Source organism: Pezoporus wallicus, unplaced genomic scaffold (assembly GCF_028554395.1).
Source record: "Pezoporus wallicus isolate ANWC-B61680 ecotype Strahan unplaced genomic scaffold, APGP_CSIRO_Pwel_v1 contig_11829, whole genome shotgun sequence".
NCBI classification, from domain to species: domain Eukaryota; kingdom Metazoa; phylum Chordata; class Aves; order Psittaciformes; family Psittacidae; genus Pezoporus; species Pezoporus wallicus.
In genome coordinates this window covers 1,141,293-1,162,712 of record NW_026635494.1, presented here as the reverse complement: position 1 = coordinate 1,162,712, position 21,420 = coordinate 1,141,293, and the positions used below count along the sequence as shown (strand labels likewise).

Sequence of the window (21,420 nt, the reverse complement as noted above, 5' to 3'; positions counted from 1 at the left end):
ATGCTAGCAAAACCCCAAACGCCAGCTCTAACCTCTCACTCAATCAACCCCGGTACAGGCTCACATTTGCTCTATCGCATTCTTCCTACGTGCATCATTTTAGCCTGTTTTACACAAATAGCATTTAGGGAACTCTTCAGTGAGCACTGAACGACTTGGCTGGCATCTGTCAGTCTTGCATCTGACCTGCCTCCCACACAACAGGCAGCACCTTTGGTCATATATGTCAAGAACTTGCTGCTAACAATAAGAATTGACTGGCTGCAGAGCTATGAAGTTTTATCACAGCTATTTTGCAGGAGATAAACTGTAAATCAGAGGAGCTGAGCAGCCTGAGGACACACAGTGACTTAATGGTAGAGTGGGAACCCAATGCTCCAGTTTGAGCATCCTGTTTCCTATCCTCCCTCAGCTATGAGACACCACAGGTCCCTTTGCAATGGCAGCAAGCCACTCTCCTGCACTTCTTCCACAGGCAAGTCTGCTAAGGGTTTCTGCTTACTATTCCCATCTGCCCCAAACATTCCCCTCCTGGGAAGCATTTCCCAGAGCTTCTTAAAGGAGCTGATCCATTCTTCTCCCTACCTTTCGTTTTTTACCTTTAATACAGATTCTTTTTCTAATAGGACCTTTTCAGCCTGTCCTGTCCTCAGCCCCTGTTCCATGAAGCTCTCCAGCTTCATGTGGACTGAATCCCATTCAGGTTACAGACACCATATACAATTAGCAATTGCTTTCCCTCAATCAGGAACCATGATAACACCGGTTCGCCAACCAAAACTGTTATGAGAGCAAATGCAATCCCTGTGACCCCAAGGTTTCATCATCTCATACCAAATGAGAACATTGGCCCAGCATTTTTAATTGTGTGCTGTTGGGTTTTCATTTCCATTTGCCATGAGCAGTTAATGATCTCTTATTAGCTGGTGAGCAAGAGGCTTGTATATCTTAGTGAAGCATTTGACATTATTGATTAGGATATTTTACTCCTAAGCCTCAATTTGTTAGGATTTCTGGCAGCCCCCTTATGATTTCAAACAATTTAGGGATTAGGGAGAGGGTTGGAATACACAGGATCAAGTCCTCTGTGTTGGGAATTGGAATTCCTCCCGCATCCTCAATATACCCCCGCATCCCTCTTTCCTTTCTTAAAGGAAAATCACAGCTTTCCTCAGAAGCACCACATTTCCATTCCTAATGCTGCTTATCATTTATGCCAGACATTCCCTGCCCCTTTCGGCTCAGAACCAGGTTCCTACATCAGCTTCCCAATTTTGTGGCCCTGAAGCAAGACACTTGGATGCATGGGAGCCTGGCACAGCAACATGCAAGACAGACCCATGCACTTACCTTGATTCCCCCTTCAGTACCTCTTGAACAGCCACCAGGACTCAGACCTAGGGAAGAGGTTCATTCCCTCCTCTCTCCTCCAGTATCAAAATCCTCTAGGGCACTCCATATCTTCCCATGGTCACTGGTGTGGGATCATCCTGCTCCACTGCCACCTGCAGCCCCATCACAAGTGTGGCCTCTCTCCCATTAGTCTCTCATCTCAACCCAATGCAGCGTTTGCTGTGTTGCCCTGCACCACCCACCTAATGGCCATCTTCCTCTGCCACTATTCACTCAGTAGCTCGCATAGATCATATTCAACACAGCAAGGTAATTTGGGATGCAGGCTCTGTGGAGGAAACCATTCACAATTAGATAGCATTGGAGGGCAGCAGCTCAGAAGAGGCCTCTCTGGCTTCTGTAAGTCTTATCAGAAGGTTAACTGGTGTTAACAAGGTTAACACAAGCTCACTGCTTGAAGCCATCTCCTGCAGCCCTGAAGGTTCACATGAGGACTGGGGCATTTTAACCGCATGGTCTCTCATGCTTTGGGACCATTACCTTCAGCGGAGGAGTGAAAAGAGGGATGGATGCAGCACCTCTTGAACCGCTTCTGCGCAGACTCAGCAAATGGATCCGTCACTGCTCTTGTGTACATTGTTCTTCATGTCACCTATAAAATCTCTCACTACTTTTATGCTCTCATTTTAAACCACAGCTTTGTCACTCTGTCACAAAAAGCCAATTTGCCTGTTAACAAATCGATTCTCTTCCTTGCGTGCATCGTCTGATTTGCACAGGTCCCTGTTGGGTTTGTGCCATCTCTGCAATGTAAGAGCTCTGCGACAGGCTGCATGTGAAAGACTTGGTAAGCTCAGCAGTGGTCCTCCGCTCCAAGATTCATGGGTCTCGAGAGACATCCCTCTATCCTTTAAGCCTATTTCTTGACAATGAAAGTTGCTGATAAAAATTGCCACCTGATGGATGCCTCATCACAACAAGGCTCCAGAAAAGGGAGCCTGGGGGCTGTACCCGAGAGCTAAGGTATACAGTGACACAAGGCCTTGGGAACAAGTCCCCAGCTAGAAAGGGTCAGGAAACCCATCTCCAGCCCTGCATGCATCAGCTGGCAGGACCATTCTGACCATTGTCTACAAGACATCCAACGCTATCGGATGCCCTGCACCTCAGGAGCAGGGACCCTGCCTGAGCTCTCCCTGGGTAAACTACACCGGATCTTCCCCTCTAAACTAACAGCAGGTAAGACACGGTTAACTGGAAGATCTCACTTTATATTGACAGAAATCTCCCACGTAAAGGCCATGCTTAAAGGTAAACTGATCTCCAGGGAAACAGGAACAGGCTTGGCCAGCCTGGGGTTTGCCACGTGGGGTTTTTGTCCCTTTCTTCCTGGAACGTTATCATCTGTATCTTTGCCCCCAAACGTAACAGAGAATTGAAACCATTTAAATCCTGTGAAATAGACTTTACAATCTGGATTTTATTCAGTGACATAAACACTTAATTACAAACATCTGTTTTAGCCTAAATCCTAATTACCTAATCTAGCCATCTGTAATTTGAATGATTTTCTCTGATTTCCTTTCTTTGCAGTGTGATTAATGAGAATAGCATTAGAGCAAGCAGCTCCCTCCTCCTTCTTCAGATGCTTCCTCAGCTCTAGCAAGAAAGCCCTGGGATTTTGCAGCTTACAGGAAACCTCCCTCCTGTCACTTCCAGCTGTTGAGCTCCCTTTTTATCCCTTTAGTATGAGTTATTCCACAAGATATCTGCTTCTCAGGACTAAAAGGGGAAGCTCTTATAGAGAGAGGTGCAACCTGCCAGATTTCCAACAGCAGAAACAATGCATGGGAAAATGGTACTGGGCTTCCCTTGAAGCACAGGGGAGGAAACACATTCCCTGCCAGGGAATATTTGACTTAACCTCCGACCTGCATCATCACCACTCACCCAGGGCCAGGCCCTTTTCCCATTACCTGGGACATGGCATATTGGTGATGGAGCTTTGCTACAAACAGAGAGTGAACCTTCACATCATCAGAAAGACATCACCTTTTGGTTAAGGCTCTGCACTAGGGCTGAGGAGAGCTGAACCCATTTTCCAATAGATTGCCTGGCTCTGAGATAATGGGAAAAGTCACTTCCATGCCTCACTTCCCCATTTGTACGACAAGGATTACAGTCCCTCCGGGGCAGCTGAGCACCAGTAGCACAAGGGGAGCTACCCATCACAGGCAAGAGCAGCCACAGAGCGAATGCTTGGGAAGCCACCACAGCCCTCAGGGCAGGTCCCATAATGACAGCAGGGCTGGAAGTGTTTAGATCAGGGCAATGCAGCGTGGCCAAGCCCCCTGCCTCGAGACATGTCCTCCCTGGCCCAGGAGGAAGCCTGCTGTATGCCTGATTACACTTTATGAATGACTGAAAGGAGCATGCAGCTGACTTAATATTACACTGACGGGTGATTTAGGCTCAGGCTCACAAACCAGACAGCTCCATTCAGCTCCAAACTCCTTCATTCCTTAAAGAAAGTGCTGCAATGGGGCACACTCCTGCATCCTTCCACCTCATTTTGCTGGTGGTTCAAGACAACACAGGGTAAGGAAGGCACAATGAGATGAGTTATTCCCCCATCGCTCCAGTTTCTACTGTCTTCTGTTTGTACTAATAAAAGGAAATTTATTTTTAATGACTCCAAACAGCCCCTGCAACTGTCATCCAAATAGGAAGCTTCCTGGTAGCAACCCTATAGAGATTTAGCAGGGCAGACAGCAAGCTCGCTGCAGTCATATCTGCACAGCAGGGCTGGGAGCAGGGAAAGCAGGATGGTCCCAGGCACGTATTAACTGTGACCTGAGCTCCATGGCAAGCCAACAATACAGAGACACAAAGGGCAGAAAGCTCCTTATTTTGCCTGTTTAATATCACTTCTGTGGTGATAAGGAGGTTTTCAGCTTCACACAGCTCCCTCAGCTTGTTAAGGAGACTATGAAGTCATTAAAAGCAATGCAAATGGTTCCACTGATGGCATTTTCTCTCTCCGCTCTCCCCCAGCTCCAACCATGACCCCCTGCATCCCAGAGTTAGCAAATCTGCTCTGCAACCTTCCCAGTTATAAAGAGTCCCTAGGGAAGATCTCGGTGCTGATCTGCACGCTCATCAGGGAGCATCTAACTTAACCCAGCCCCTTGGCATCTGCCTAAACCCAGCCCTTTTTATCCTATTTGCATCCAGACTCCCTCTTCCACAAGCCATTTTCCTAGAGATAAAATACACAGACAGGGACAGATTTCACAAGGGAAACACTGAAACAGGGCTGCATCACCCCCTGCACACACATTTAAATATAATCCAAATTAAGACGAGGCTTTAATTTAAAGCTGAACAGCCACTCAAGCACAGACAAGCCCTCTAAAGCTCTATACCCACACGTCTCCCCAGGGTCCCTTCTGGAAGGCTGCAGACTTTCAGGATCACTTTAGTATTCCCCAGATAAGGATGCTCAACACTTGAAGTCCTCTCCTACCTACTTAACTAAGCAGTTCTGTCCAGTTCATCCTTCCCAATCCTGGACCACCATCTCCCCAAGACCAACCACCACAAAGGCCAATCCAAGGTACAGCAGCATGACAGCAGCCTGGTGATGCGCCCCAGCTCTTTAGCACAGGGGTTGAATAAGTAGTTGAAACCATACATTTAAGACCAGAGTTTCTGTCTCTTCACATGGTCTTCACACTGCATTGCCTGCTCTGAACCAGCTCTTTTCCCAAGGTTTTCCTGTTGGCCTATGGCAACTTCCAGCTCAGGGAGGCAATGGGAATGAATTTTACTTACTGCTGGCCCAGTGAAAGGAGCGTGATCACAATTCTCCTGCCAGGACTGGTTGAGGCTCTGGACAAACTCTTGGAAGAAAGCATGAGACTGGTTGAAAATGGAAAACCCCAGGATGTTGACTCGGTCGTCGAGCAGGTTGTCCAGGCGCTGGAGGGAAAACTCCTACAACAACCCCAAACAGAAAACGGGATTAGGGAAGAAAACGGGCACGAAAAGCTTCAAAACCACTGCATACCGTGATGCCTGCTAACCATGCCTGACTGTGGGGCTATTCCTTATTAACCAGCTCTCCTGACAGGAGGTTCCCCGCTACACAGAGGTTGCAGCAGAGGCAGGGAGGAGGAGGAGATTTTGCAGGTGAAGCCAGTAACCTGCCATAACCAGTCAGAGGTGGTCAGGTTTATTGTGGCAGATCCAGAGCACAAAGCTCCTTTGTAGATTTATACTTCCCAAGCAACGCTTTCTCCAAGGCACTCCCAGAAAATAATCCATGCTGTGTTCACCATGAAAACACTGCTGTGCCTGACTATTGCTATGGCTGAGAACACCAGTGGGAAGACACTGGCCATGGCTCTTCACCCAAACCTAGGGCAGGAGGGATGCCCAGGCCACCAAGATGACCAGACTGTGGAGTTCCATGTCTAGAGAGAAACTAATGTCCTTTACTATTATCTATCTCCTCCAAGAGCCTGGGCAGCAATCATTAGTGCAGCAGTGAGCTCTCCCACCACCGTGTCCAATTCAGTGACACCAAGTTTAAGCTGCTAAATCAAAGCAGTTCCTCCCCACAAGGCAACACTGCACTGCTCCTTTCCGCCATCGGGTACCAGGAAGAGATGCCACTTGCGGAACATCCTAATGCCCTGTGGGAAGTTGCTTTGGCTGTGGGCTCTGGAATGCAGCTCATCCTCTTGCATTTCTGAAGAGCAATGTGGTAAGATGTATAGAAATGACTGTATAAAAGAGGCCAAAAACATCCCCAAACAAGCTCTATTTTGCTACTCGCATCAATGGAAGCAGTTACACGACAAAGCCAGTGTCCTGGAGGAAAGTCCAGCCTTTCTTGTCCTATTAGCAGGAAATAATGGTGCCTTCCTCACTAACCTCTCTTTGGCTAACAGCTAAAACGGAGCGAGAAAGTGGGAGTGATAGTTTCAGAAGCTGCTGGATGCCCATTCTCTTCCATCACTAATACGAATGTCTTTTGGCTCTGTGGACTATGAAGTTTCAGCAAGTCAAGGCATTTTTTATCTTTCCTGCACACGGGTGCATGTAGGAATAATGCCTGTAAATCTTTCAAACATGGACTTACAAGACTATTCCAGCACAGCAATGTCCCACGAGGATGCGATCAGGCACAGGATTTAAGAGCGTTTTGGACACAACCGCATTAACGTTAGGTAACATGAAATTGCTTGCGAACTATTGATTCATTTGAATGATATTATGCTCCTGCCTTCCTGACAGGTTATCCATTCACCCACAGCATCCTGTCAACCCACGCAATGAGGGCAGATGGCTAATGAGAACCTGGGCTTGAGGAGATCCTGGATGCAAGCAGAGCAGCAGGAGGTATATTCAGCCCCACTTCCCCCCAGGCCAGAGCTGGGAGGCAAATTGTGTGTGGGACAATGCAAGCAGCTGCCTGATTGCCCTCTTGGCTTCATCATATGCAGAAGGAAAGGAGATGTTGTGTATCGAAACAACCACACAGTCCAAGGCTTCCATCTCAGGCCAGACCGCCCCAACCTCAAAGCAGCTGAAATCAGTGCCTTTATTTATTAGTGCCTTTTCTCCCTTCAAAGCATTTCTAAGCTTTTGAGGTTGCTCAGTTACTGGCAGGTTTGTGACACTCTGCTCCTTATATTAGCAACTCCTGGGTGAGGGAATGAGCCCCACTTCATATGGGGGAAACTGAGGCAGAGGTGCGCTTTACCCCAGTCACACAGCATTGACAAAGCTGGACCCACAGCTCCACTCTACTCGAGCTCGCTGGGTCAGTCCCAACCCCTGGCTTGGATCACTCATTATTCCAGAGGGACCCATGCACACATAAGCTTCATTTCCCTGGGGTAATGCCTGTGCCCTGCCGAGGATGGAGGCAGCTGTCAGGGTCTGCCTGACAAGACAACCACAGGCAGATCTGGAGTCAACACTGCTCTGCTTCCAATGTTAACAGCAGCTTTTTCCCAGCTCCCATTGCTGGTCCTTGCAAGTTTTGGTTGTTCTCTACAGACAACAATCTCCTTATCTGTCTTTTTCTAGGCAAGCCTCCAGCTGCAGAAAACCCCATTTCTGTTGTTGTCATGCTCATAAAGCATTCACCTCTAACACATGGATGGTACACAACCCTTTCTCTTCATTACTCCCTATCCCTTCCCTCTGCCCTCGCTTCAACCCTCTATCTTTAAATGCTTTTTCATTGGACATGCACAAGAGCATTCTGCTGACCCAGGTCAGAAACAAGGAAACGAGCCATGAGCTGCCTATGCAGTGGAACGGAGATAAACCATCCTTGAGGGACACGCTTCGTTTGCAATGGGATATAAGAGATTCGGTTAGGTCAGGCTTGCTATGGACGGCAAAGGGGTGAGAGCATGCAGATACTGCAGTATCTGCCGGCTCAGCTTCTGTCCCTATTTGTTTTTAGCTTTCTTACACAGCCATTCACCACACCTGACATTTCCAAACCCACATACTGCAAACAAACTCATTTACCATTCAAGGCTTGCACCATTCAGCTGATTTCCCATCCTCAGCCCTGGCCCAACCTCCCACCCTGCCCTCCCAATGGCAAGGGCTGGCTGAGCCTCTGATGCTGCCTGGCAAGAGATGAGCACAGCCAGGAAAAGGGGTGGAACCCCCTGCTCTGGAGATGATCCCAGATGGCTCCTCTCACCATGTATTTGTGTGCAAGCATTTACCTTGACAAAGGCCAGACTGAGGTAGGGAAATACTGCTCAGATTTGAGAAGACACTCGAATGGCTCTGTAGCAGGTACAGGGGGATTCAGTGTTAATTCCTCTTTGACATTGAAGCTGACTTTTACCTAAGCTAGGCACAACTGTGGCATTCATACCCGACCTTGCCTTGACTGGTAGACAAAGCTGGTGAGCCTACTGCTTACACAGAGTAGTTTCACAACTGCCTTTCCTCTCTTCTCCTCAGCTCATGCAGTTACTCTTCCTTATCTGCACTGCTGGCTGATGCTTTTGTAGCCTAGAAGATGGCTTTCCAGGGCAATACAAGCAAGCAGCCATTAGGAAAATAACTCGCACCTATCAGCAGGTTCTTTCTAGAGGAGGACTCCAAGCCCTGGTGCACCTTGTTACGGCCTCCTCTGCCTGCACATATACCTGGTGAACCCAAGAAGGAGTGAAGCACAGCGATGGGTGCAAGCAGCTTCTCCCTCATCACCTCCTGTTCCACTGCCAATGCCTTTTCCCCCCTCCCATCATTGCAATGATTGACCAGCACTTTGCCTTCCATCTCAGCCCAGCTCCTTTATGCCAACCGGTCCAACTTGGGGCACAGAGAAGACCATCAAGCATCAAGCCAAGGTGAATTCCAGGTACACAAATCCTGGCTGTCTGAATTCTCACCCCTCTTTTCAGCCTGTTGTTTTAAAGCACCCACCAAAAGCCATCATTCTGTGGGAGGAGATCTCAGGGAAGGCAGGCCCAGAGGGTCTGCAGCCAAAATTAATCAATCAGGGAAGAGAAATCCCCAGGCTTTGCTCAAATCACAGCAAATTCTGCAGCAGCACCAGGCAATTACAGAGTAGATTTTCTGACTTCTATACAGGGCTGCAACCACTAAATATGTGCTGTTAAATAACAACACTTAGCAATTCTATAGTACTCTATATTTTCCAAGTGCTAGGCACACATTAGCTAATTGAATACAAAGGGGTTCCCTGGGAGACAGCAGTGGAGGAGCTATTAGAGGATGAAATCACTCTTGGGTTTCTGTGCTTCATGCAGCACTCGACCTGCACTCTCACTTTACAGCAGCACACAAAAGCTAGGGAGTGACCTGAACATTTAGACTATTTGGAGAAGCTGGCTAATAAAAGCCACACAACCAAGCCCTGTAATTCATGATTTTAAAGCCATGAGCTTGGATTTTCTGGCACCGCTAGCTGCGAGTTATGGATCAGGAGATTTACAGGCTATACTCTCTGTTCCATTAGGAACATAAACCCATAAGGTACAAGCATTTTACCCTCTTGACTTGAACATTCGGGTCACAGGCCAGCTGATCCCAGCTGGGACTCGGCACCCACCAGTCCTCTCCCACCTCAGCTCCCACTGGAAATGGGGCTCCTGCAGTGTGCCGGTGGGTTTCTGATGGAGACCCCCTCCTGCCCCGTTTCCCTCCCTGTAACACAACAGCAGCACACTGCTCCTCACACTGCCACAGCACAGTGCGTGTCAGAGTACAAAATCAGCATCAGAGGGGGCTGCCTTGCCTCCTGGGGACTCCTGCCAGGGAGTTATTATGCCTTGAATACAGAGGAGGAAACTGAGGCGCAGAGCTAAAAACTGCAGGCAATTAAAAACCTGACAGCACAATTCAGCCTAGAAGAGACGTGGGTTAACAACGTGCCTTACAATGCAAAGCATCAAAGTCAGCAGTCATAGATAAGCATCTCATTAATCAAGTATCCTCCCAGATCTGCACCTAAGTGATCCACTCCCAAACTAAACTAGACCCCGCAAAGGACGGCCAAGGTCTTCCCTCACTACTGCCATCCATCACATCCTCCCTCCCAAATCTGGGAAGAGGATGGGGACGTCTGCATGGAAAGGGCCAGCCAAGAAGGGGATCATTTCGGGGACTGCAGTAATAGGACAAGGGGTAAATGGTTTAAAACAGGGAAAGTTCAGGTTAGATATAAGGAAGAAGCTCTTTGCTGTGAGGATGGTGAGGCACTGGAATGGGTTGCCCAGGGAGATTGTGAATGCTCCATCCCTGGCAGTGTTCAAGGCCAGGTTGGACAGAGCCCTGGGCAACATGGTTTAGTGTGAGGCATCCCTGCTCAAGGCAGGGGGTTGGAGCTGGATGATGTTAAGGTCCTTTCCAACCCAAACCAGTCTATGATTCTATGACCATTAGTGTCATAGCAGCCTGCCTCATAAGCAAATATTGCTTCATGTGCGGAGCTGTGAGCCCTCGAGACTCCCCTGCCCTGCCATGCTGTGGTCTCACTTCAGCGAGTGGCTCCCAGTAATTGCTCAGCCCACAGCAGCAGACTTCAGCTTTGCTATTCAGCACTCTGCATCAGCTATTGAGCTTCTTCCAGCTTTATTGATTTTGGTGGTGATATTGTTCTGCATCCCATTTGTGTGCGCAGAACCTTGCTCCCGACTCGATTCTTATCACATTTTTAATAACCTGGATCACCCAGGAAGCAGGGAGACAGCGAGCTCTTACCTGCACACGGGAAACAAGGATAAAGATGTAAAGATGGGCTCGTTTCATCTATAGTGACCCTGAGACCTTCCTCACACCCAGCTCGACCCTATCCCATCCCAAAGCCCTGGGAAGAACAGGACTCGTTCAATGACTCCAAGATGTCCATCTCCCTCCTCTCTCTTGCTCACACACACGGTTATTTCCTCTCTCAATCACTGCAAGGACTTTATTGGATTTTGGGATCTGCTGATTAACAGCATCTGAACCCCCCTCTGTCACTGTCATTGCTCACTGCTCAGCAGCAGAAACGCCTGGTGCTGTAAGCTCTCTATGCTGCACTGACCTCATTCCCCTCAGTCCCAGCCAAGGATCTGGCCCTCTGATGGCAGCAAAGGCTGATTTACACCAGGCTCAGCTCTCCGTGGGTCCAGAACGCACTGTTCCTTCTCCACTTTTACGTGGGATGGGAGGGAGAATACTGGGCCAAGGCTTCCATTTCTCTATTAAGCTCTCACTCTGGCAAAACTTCCATTTCAAGAGGATGTGGTGCTTAGAAAAGCTGTCATCCTCCAAACATAGCCTTCCAATTCCCATACTGAGATTGCCTGGCAGCTTTTAGACAAGAGCCAAACCTTCAGCCAGTGCCAAGTCAGCACAGCTCTACTGACTTCACTGCTGACATCACCGCGTGCCAGTGTGCATCATGAGTCACTGGTTTAGGGTTAAACAGAGGAGCTAAGGCACCTCAGCTCTTGGTTCCTTGGGCAAACAAAGCTCTGTCCAAGGACTCTTTCCCCAGGCCACGGGTGGCAGGACTAGTAAGCTCAGTCCCAAGGAGCAGGAAGTACCATCCTGGTATTATTTACATGGAACAGATGTGGTGCAACTGCTCTGCAGTTACTCCAGGTTTTTATAGTTCAGGCACGAACAACATCTTGACTCCAGAGCAAGCCTCGCTGACAGAAAGGGGAGCAGAAGGATTGCTCTTCCTCCAGGGACACCCAAACCATATGGTTTCCTCGCAAGGAGCTTGAAAAGACTTTAGGCTCCTGTGTCATTGAAGTCCCCTACACTGCTCTCCTACTGATGGAGATCATTAACAGCAGCAAGAGTACCAGTAGAGGACAAAGTGGGTATCAACAGAACACAGGTTAAAGTGAATGAGCTCCCCAGGGGCCAGGTGCTACCTCCCATTCTCATCCATAAGAGGCATGCCAGGGACTGCCACCACTACCAATTTCTCCCCTGAGATCATCAAACTTCCTCTGTTAGATGTATCAGTGGAGAAAATACCTGTCTTCACCTCTCTGGACCCTCCTGCCCTCAGGGCTGAGCTGTTGAGTCTGTTAATCATTGCTAAGCTCCTGTAAGAACACATCTATTTCTTTGCTCAAGTGGACAACATTACGTTAAGGGCTTTATGGTTTTCCTGAACGGTTCAGTTTGTTTATAAACTATTAACAGAGTCAATAGGTTTAGAACGGGCCACATGTAAAAATCAATTCCTCTGGAAGAAGAAAGTCATCACAGCAACAAATTGTGGCCTTTTAGCAGGTAAGTGCATGTGGGAGACCTACCCAAGGCACTGTTATGGGGCCATTCATGTAGTTAGAGAGGAACTGCGATCTCAATGAACTCAGGGACAGTTTAGGGGAACCATCCATATATAATTGGATTGCTCTTAGGAAGTTGATGCATCACAACATCAATGTGCCCTATGCTGGTAATGATGGGTCTTTTACCTCCTCATGCAAGGAGGGCTATTAAGTTTTGGAGGCTGTTCTTCAAACGAGAGCACTTTAGGAAAATACATTGCCCACATCCTTCGTGAAAGCAATTTACTGCAACTTCTCTGCAGGGAGCCTGAGGCTTGAAGTGACAAATCCTCAAAGAGCAAAAGAGGTCAAGTGCTAAGGTTGGGACCTGAAAAGCACAGCTCTCAGAAAACAAGGGGTAGGGAGACTGAAAGGCAAATAGGACAAGACAGCATGGGGGCAGAGGATAAAAGAGAGGTTTGCTCACACATCTGTGGGTCTGGGCTCTATCTGAGACAATGATTTACTCAACAACCAGAAATCAAGCACAGGATGGACTCTGAACAACACATAAAGAAGACCCAGGCAGGTAAGGTAGCACAGGCAGCAAAACGCAGGGAGGTATAGTTATTGCTTCATCTAAATCTTCCTGTTCACATGCTAACTAGAATGAGGAGAAATTGCTTTGGCATCCTTGCAAAACCCTGATTTGTTTGCCCTGCTACCACATGCCATGGAAAATAGGAACCATAAATCCAGAGAACGATCCGGGCTCTACAAAAAGGTTTGCATCAGCTCCTAACAACAGGAAAGCTGGCCGGACTGCAAGGTAAAATCTGTCAAAGCCTAACAAGAGAGTCCACCCTCTCACTCACGTAAGGGGGTTTGCGGCCAGCAGACCTGATGCAGTGAGGCCAAACACTATAACCCAAGCTGGAGCTCACGCCATGAAAGCAGGCACAGAAAGAGGAGATCATTTCACCAAGAGAAGGTGATTTCACCAGGCAGGAGTGAAAACTTCAGTGTCACAACCCTGGTCAAATACTAAGCTGTAGTCCACTTTCCCTCTGCTTGATTTGACATCCTTCCCTCCTTCCAAAGGCTGGTACCATAATGACAAGCTGCCACTGAAAAGTGTGATGTTGTCTGGATGATTTGGACACTCATTTCCCCTCCGGTTCCAACAGGTCATCCGGAGCAACAGTAGGGCTTTAATAACCTCGTCCTATATACAGACCGACCTCTTTGTAAGTCCCTAAACAAAGAAGGAAAAACAAGAAACAAAAACCCCAAACCACAACTGATTTAGCTGGCCTTTGGAAACGGAACATGGCAGCTTTTTTATCAGCCACACCACCTGGGCCCAATATTGTCAGGGAGCAAAAGTGCACCCCATGAACAGACCATCTGACTGAGGGCACTAGTAAAACTCCTTTATACCTTCCTTCTTACAGCAATAATTTTGACTGTTTCAATTAATTCCATCTAATCTCCTTGATGAACGTTTTGAAATTTAAAACCAGCCCGAGGTCCACAAGTTATAATGAAAAACAAGAGAGGAAAAAGAAGGCAACAATAACAAGCTACAACGGAATTAATAGGCTAAAAGAATTAACTGCAGCACAGGATTTTGGAGGCATCCAACACCCCTTCTGCTCTGCACTGGTGAATTCAAGGATTCCCAGCACTAACAGGAACACTTCTTTTTTCAATTCTCTACTTAAGCACTAGCATCATCATCTTTATTATTTATTATTACTATTATTATATTTCTACTACTTTTATTATGGACCTTTACATGGTCATAAGGTGCTGGGGAGTGGGGAAGGGAGGATGACCTGGGGCAGCATTTGCCTTTAGTTCAGGACATTTCAACCCCCCCAGAAGGGTAATTCCCAGGGCAAGGAAGTTTGTCACCATGTGGAGATGCCAGGAAGAAACCGAGAGACTGAGATTTCCTGCAAGGGGACTGAGGACAGGAGGGTGCTCAGTTGCCATGAGTACCACGTACACAGATGATGGACATGGGAAAGAAAAACGCACCAGACCTGTTCTGTTCTGTGCATATCATTAGGACTTCTGGAGCTTGTGTTAGTGACAGAAAGGGTCCCTTGAGCTGGCTGAAGGAGGCTGATAATGAATTTGCACGCTGTAAATTAGCCTCTGGATATTTTTACATCAGCCTGCTCGCCTCGGCTCCGATGGAAATGCATCGGGGGCCCAAGGACTTCCTCCTCATTTGCTCTCGCCATCTCCTGCCAAAGGCTGGCATCTGCTCTCCTGTGCTGCTCTGCCTCCCCATTGACTGCTCTCTGCTGGCTACGGAGGAGCTGTCGCCCCCAAATCGCTCTCCCATGGGTCCTCGCCATGGGAGCTGCAGCAACTTGCCTCCATCTAACGCTCCGCAGAGGGAAATGCTGAGACATACAACTAGCTGTCGGCTGGGATGTGCTTATTAGGTAAAATTAATGCTGGAAGATAGAAACAGAATTCCCCTCCAGAGCCGCAGGGCAGGTGTTTAATTCAGCATTTTATCCCCTTTTCTCTTCTTTTTTAACACCTCCAGATAGCTTAATGCTATCCAGACTGCCTATTCCCCTTCTGATAGGCTCTCCCTTCATTTAAAGCCATCTTTTTTCTTGCTCCCCTTGACAGCAGTTCACTATGATTTTATCTTTTCTATTAGGCAGCGACTGCAAAAAACCTCAGAGGGTTCATTAGGAGCTTGGTAATCCCTCCAGATTTATTAGGCTAAATTGCTCGTTCCCATCTCTCATCCCCATTTAAATATTACTAATTTCCTTAAACATCTCTTCCAGCTGCCCAGGTTTTGCCCGATGTCACCTTTAACAGTCCCTGCCAAAAATGCAGTTTTGCTGAGGGCTGGTCTTTTGGAAGAAGTGGTAAAATAACCTGGGTAAAGAGATTAATACCCTGTGCAGGGGAATGGCAACAGAACTCATTTCTTTCTCACCTGCCATAACTGCATTACACTAGATGAATGGGTTTCAAAGACAAATATCACCTTCTGACCTCAAGCAAAAGTTTAATCATACCTGTGCTAGAAACTAGCGTGGTGGCAGTGGTGGGGAACTTAGTTTTTATAGTTCTATTGTCTGAACACCATCTATAAACACAGACTCCACTTTGCTGGTGATGGGCAAATAGAATCCCTTACCACGTGCATAGTCCCGGTCCATGGGGTGCACAGCAACACAGTTGTTGTGAGCAGAAAACAACATGAAAACTACTTGCTGGGACTGGGAAGTGACTGGAGCGGGTTAGTGTTGTGAGCAGGACCTGATGGGGACGGCCACTGTCCCTTACCAGCTCCACCAGCACAGCTACACTCCATCTCAGGGCCTGTACTGGGGGTGAGAAGTCACAAAGCAGCAGCCACTGCCTTGAAACAAGCAGCCTCCCAAGGGCACAGCTCTTCCTCCAGTCTGTCACTGGTTGATCCCCCCTTGGTTCATCCCTTCCTTTTGCTTTCCTGGCTAGTTCCATTTGCACGGGAATAAACAGGAGCAGTGAAGCTTGCTCTTGCTGGACTGATATTGAGCAACATTAGGACCTATGCATTGAGCACTAAGCAGGGATCAGAACGCTATTAGTTCAGGTAGGAAGCGTGTGGGGTTTTCTATTTTTTGCCTTTTTCTCTTTTTTTTGACAGCTCCTTTCCCTACCCCTTTTTTATTCTCCGTCCCAATTGCTCTCTTGGCTTTCAAACTCCCATTTCACTCCTTCCCCCTCCTCCTCTCCTGCCTACATGTTTGGCTCCATGCATTCCCGTCTGTCTCCCACCCAAACACAAAGCGTGATTCAGCTCCCGGCTTTCCTGGCACACGCACACCATGGCATAAATATTAATAGAAATTAGAGAAGATGAGTATCATTTGGGGTTGGAAGGCACCTCCACTTAATCATCCGCCCTACCCTGCCGCACTCAAGTCTCCAGCATCCCCACACCAGCATTAATAGGCAGGTATCTGCTTTCCCCAGTGGCAGCGTTCCCTCACACCACTTGGCAGCTGGTTCAAGAGCTTTGTAGCTGCTGCAGCAGGAGAAGTTTCTCTCATGTTTATTTTGGGTTTCCCCCTGCTGCTGCCTAAGCCCATTACTCCTTGTTTAGCACAGTACTCAGGGATTTAACCACACGATCCCCCCATTAATGTTATTAGTAGCTATAAAGCCAAATCACCAGGGGCCAGGCTGAATATATACCCTGCTCTGCCTCTCGATGTTTATGGTATCATCTTTCCTTTGTCTTACACAGCTGCTCTCAGAGGCAAAGCAAAAAAGCACAGGGTTGTGGTGCCCTCCACGTGCACACCCCAAGCAACCTACCCCATGGGTAAAGAGCTCAGGGGCTGACACCTCCAGCAAAACCCTCCTGAGCCCCTCAGATGGCTCAGGAGCCACCCATCAGCTGGGGCTTCCCAAGGACCCACACATCTCATCGCACCATCTCCATGCCTGCAAATCCTTTCACAGCTACATGGGATCAACCAGTGCTGGCGGGAGCCCATCAGCTTTCACCTCCTAAAGGCCAGGGCAAGACTTCCCCTGCCTGATAATTAGGTTTGCAAGGGGACACCTCTACTTGCTTCCATCCCCTTTCTGCTGCAAAACTCCAGCTCCGCAAGCACGTCGCTCTTCCCAACGCTCCCATGGGCCAGGGAGATCAGCTCCCATTAACATGACTCTACACGCACACGGGAGAAAAGCTGAGAGAAATGTCTTACCAGATTAGTGAAGATATACGTGTAATAGGCAGACGCCATTCCCAGTTCAGCTGCCTGTGAAGGAGAGGAAAGGAGATTAGACCAGAGCCTGACAATCTTCAATCTCCACTCCGGCAAGGCAGAGACTGGGCCCCATTTGCTTCTTCATCCTTATCGCTCCGTGCAAGCGCTGCTGTCTTCCTGCAGGAGGGAAAAGGTGGGACACAGCAACACGATTTGACCTGTGAAATTAAAGTCTGGGGAGCCAATCTTTCAGCCTACCCCTGAGGTCTCCTCTCTGCATCAGCACTGACAAAGCGCGTGCACAGGGGCTGCCCGGCAGAGAGAAACCACCCAGTGATGGATGAGCAGCAGCTCTGGTCCCCTGTGACCATCTCTGCTCCCTCTGCAACATCACACATGGGGATTTCTGCACGTGGCCCCACTCCAGACAAGGACAACCTGGAAGGAAGATGCCCATTGGAAGCAAAAGCTTTTGCATCCCCACAGCAATGTACAGAGCCGGCAAGGTGAAGCGGGATATGGCAGCCCGAGGCCTCCAGAGCCCCTTGGAATGAGGAGTTCCTTGGGAATACTGCATGTTTGGAGATTGCTGCTTTTCTGCTGTTCAACTGCTAACATCTTTTTGAACATAACGAGGGGATGCAGCAGTTGGGAGAGCTCAGGGTTTGTCTCCTTTCGCCACAAACACCACGAGGCTGAGAGCAAGGCGGAAAAAGCTCTTCTGGAGGTAGAGAAAACGGACGGTCACCCCACTGGTGGTTTTCCCACATGTATCTGTCAGATTTGGGCTCCAGCCCTGTAAATTAACTAGCACAAATGAAATCTAGTAACAAAGCCTGTTCTCCAGAATTTAGACATGGATGCAGCGGCCACAGAAATAATCAACAAGGGTAAAAGTATACGGAGATGCAGAGTGAAGGACACAGATTTTTCCATGTGATCTCTTCTAGAGATCCCAGACTAGATCACTGAGGTCTTTTTCTAAACTTCACAGGTCCCAGTAAACAAGAAGCTGTCTGTGGGAACAGATGCTCAGCAAAGTGGGGGATTAATCTGCAGATCCTCCTGAAAGCCTGTGTTTCACTGCCAAGCACAGCTGGTATCAAACGGTGCTTCTGGACCTTGGCAAAGAGGTTTTCCCATCACCCCAGATCACACAGGGGAGCTGGAGGCAGGGAGGGAAGGACCAAAGGCAGCCTGGGTTTAGTCACTTCCTGTCTCCCCCAGAAGCTGGAGGATGGTTACAACAGAAAGTGAATGCAGGAAAGATACAATGAGGTGGTTTAGATCGCATCCTTCCCTATTCCTCCCTGTTCCTCACCTATTTCTGTGAAAAAACAAGGCCACTACTATTTCAGTGGGAGTTGACATGGACAGCAGGGAGATATGGATACTGACTGATCATGGATTGGACTGGCTGTACCCAGCCTTAAGATTGCACACTGTCTCCCTGTCCTTTGCACAAGTGGCAAAACGGACCCAGCAAAATTATTTGCCCACGAGAGCACCGTGACTCCAGAGGAGGCTGCAGCCCGGCCTTTCAGTCACTGGCCTCATTTTAAAGCCCTACACAATAAACCCTGGCACCCAGTTCCCTTCCTTAGGACACTGATAACATCAGCTCCTCGTCTGACCCCCTTTGAAGTCAGTGCATTTGATTTCAAGGGCAGAAAATCAAAGCGAGCAACAAAGCGCTTCCTGCGAGCATCGCTCCCATCCATTTAACGTGCCCGCTGGCAGGTGGGCAGCCGGGAGAGGCTGGTAATCGAGGAAGCAACCGTGTGTCTCCAGACCATATGTGGAGGGTAAGAGATGAGAAACTGCAATTTCTCTCGTTGTGCAAGGCCAGGACTGGTCTCCTGAGGCACGTCCGACACAAGGCACTTTCAGAGCAATAACATGTTTTTCGTGCTGTTGGCGACCTGTGGGCAGAGGCCAATGATGTACCCATGTGCTCACCACAACCTCACTCCTTACTCTGCTTGCACCTCTATAAAGAAAACACTTTTCAGCCTCCGAGGGTGAAGGAAGTTACCAGATCAGAAGCTCATTATTTATTACCTTCTATTCCTGCAACCCTCTAGTTGGGAAGACTGCTTTAGGTTTTACTCAACTGCTGAAAAATCATGGCAATCTCTGACATCTTCACCAGTTGTGGCAGAAGGATGCTCAAGAAGGGAAGGGAGACGTCGGGTGCATGAAGAGCACTGCTGTGTGCTGGTGGGAAGTCACTATAGCAACAGAGGAGGGGGACAGCCCTCAGCAGCCAGGCAGCACGAAGGACCGGGAGGGAAGAGAGAAGTGAAGAAGCACAACACCTTCCCCCTGCATAAAAGGGACCCAAAAAACCCCAAACCTGCCTGTTTCGAAACACAAGCAGGGGAATAAAGATCTTGGGGAAGGTGGGAGGGAATAACTAAAACAGCTCTAATGGTTTCTGCTGCTTGTCACCAGGAATAAATCTGGTAGAGCCAATGCCTTTGAATGACTGAGTCCCTGACATAGCAGCCAGGACACCATATGTAAAGCCTGACCCAGCAGGGAGGACCCCACTGCCTGGATCCTGCCTCCATTCAGGAAAGTCCTTCTTGTTCCTTCCAGGATGTGGGAAACTCTACACAACTTCATAGTTCCATCTGGAGCCACTGCTCAATTTTGAAGTAGTCTATCAAACCAAATGCTAAAAACTGCAGCAAGAGACCATTTAAAAATAAACATGATTAAACCAAAGTCTCGGTTAATAAGGCAATAGGAAAGGAAGCAAAAACTTATAAATGGAGTTGGAGATAAAAAGCAAAAACGATGGCACTGACTGACTGATTTCAGAGCGCCTATAGCAGTTCTCCACGGCTGTTTGATGGCATCAGAGCCACGAGCACAGACCACTTCTAGAGAGCAAACACATCAGCTCAGAGCAATTGAATCATTGCTTCTAAAGAGGCAGTCCCGGAAAGAGAGAGCAAATTGTTTTCCCCAGAAACTCTATCAGTGGCAATTCCCCATTTCCAGTGTTGCTGCAGGAAGTTTTACGCTCCATTGTCATACAACCCCTGGCACATGCATGCTTACACCCTGCACACAGTGAAAGCAGCAGCCTTTACAACTGTGATGCTCAAGAGACCCTTACCTTCCGCAGAATGGTATGAGACATGGAAGCGTTGGCGTGTACGATGATGGTCGCTGTTTTGTCATCTCGGATCTCTTTTAGGAGAGGGGTGGGATCCCGGCTGTCATCCAGCATCCGGACCGAGAGAGTGTCCTTGGAAATGAGGAACTGCCGAAGCAACTTCTCTAGGTTTAAAAGGCCTTCAAATAAAAGGTAGGGGAAAAAAAAAACAAGCAGACACCTTTAATTTTCTGCTTGGTTCACAAAGCGTTTCTCCATAGCCCATAGTCATTCCCAGCAGGAAGCAGCCCTGCAGTTCTATGCAAAGGAAAGGATTTGGGGCTGCAGCACAGGCTCACTGCTTGGGCCTGTGTCCATTCCCAGGCAATGGGAAATGAGGGAGTTACCCCAGCTGCACTCGAGACAAAGCCTCTTGGGAAGAGAGAAGACTGCCTATGCAAATTTGGTCAGGACCCCAGGGTCCACACAATTTCTCCACTATTTTCCTGCATGCAGGATTGCTCTGGTTGTCACTGGTTGCTGAAGGATGATTCCCTCTCCTAAGCCTTCGCATTACTACCTCCCAAATGAAGTGCCCTGCAACGCATGACTCGGTTTGGAGATCTTGGAGCACTCTGATGGGAGCTGCTGTCTTCCAAGGGCATGCATCCCTGAGGATGGAGAGCTCTGCTGGGAGTCAGACAGAGCAGAGATCATTGCTAAAACACAACATGAGGTCTACATGCAAATATGTGACAGAAACTGGGAGTACGGTCCTGGCACAGTGCGGAATTACCTGCGGGCTGGGGATTCCTAGAGCAACACAGAAGCCAATAATAAAACAAACGGGCATGTTTGATGCCTTATAGAGGAATTAGAGGTTGAAGTAGGACAGTGTTCGCAGCCCAGTGGCTCCATCACTTTGCCTGCCTCCTTCTTTCTGCCTTGCCATCAGCATTTCTGCCTCCCTCATGCTCACACCGAGCTCTTTGAGTGCAGGACCAGGCTCTCCCTTCAAATAGGAGCTGAACAAAGCAAGTAATTAGTGAGCACCCACGTGGATGAGTCCCAGGTTGCCTGGACTTGTGCCCTATTGCCTTCAACACTTCTCATTCAAGCTTCTTCCTGCAGCTAGGTCACTGCAAGGGCTCCTTCCAACACAGCTTCCTTGATGTCTAGTAAGACATCAAAGCTCTTGCCGCAGCTTTCCTTAGTCAAGAAAGAATATTTGATAGTCTGTCTCTTCCATCCAGCTGCTGCGTTTCAGCAGGAAATTACCTCCTGTCAAGTTTGATTAACCAGAGTCCACCAGATGTAATCATCAGCAAGACACACGTCCCATCCCTACAGAAAGATGGTCCAAAAAGGAGGGGGAAAGCTGCATGAAGCAAACTGAAAACAACAGAACCATCAGCAGAATGATGTC

General features: G+C 48.4%; 1 protein-coding gene across 2 annotated transcripts in view; it reads right to left on the bottom strand.

Moving 5' to 3' along the window:
• GRIK4 (glutamate ionotropic receptor kainate type subunit 4) overlaps window positions 1-21,420 on the bottom strand; it is a 179,357-nt gene that overhangs the window by 35,403 nt on the left and 122,534 nt on the right. For both annotated transcript variants that reach the window (XR_008975372.1, XM_057433308.1), the window contains exons 6-8: window positions 20,016-20,194; window positions 16,886-16,939; window positions 5,188-5,349 (exon numbers count right to left, since the gene is read on the bottom strand). Coding sequence is in view for 1 of the 2 variants with exons in the window: in XM_057433308.1 (XP_057289291.1) it covers window positions 5,188-5,349; window positions 16,886-16,939; window positions 20,016-20,194 (395 nt within the window). In the remaining variant the exon portion in view is untranslated. The remainder of the gene's footprint in view (window positions 1-5,187; window positions 5,350-16,885; window positions 16,940-20,015; window positions 20,195-21,420) is intronic.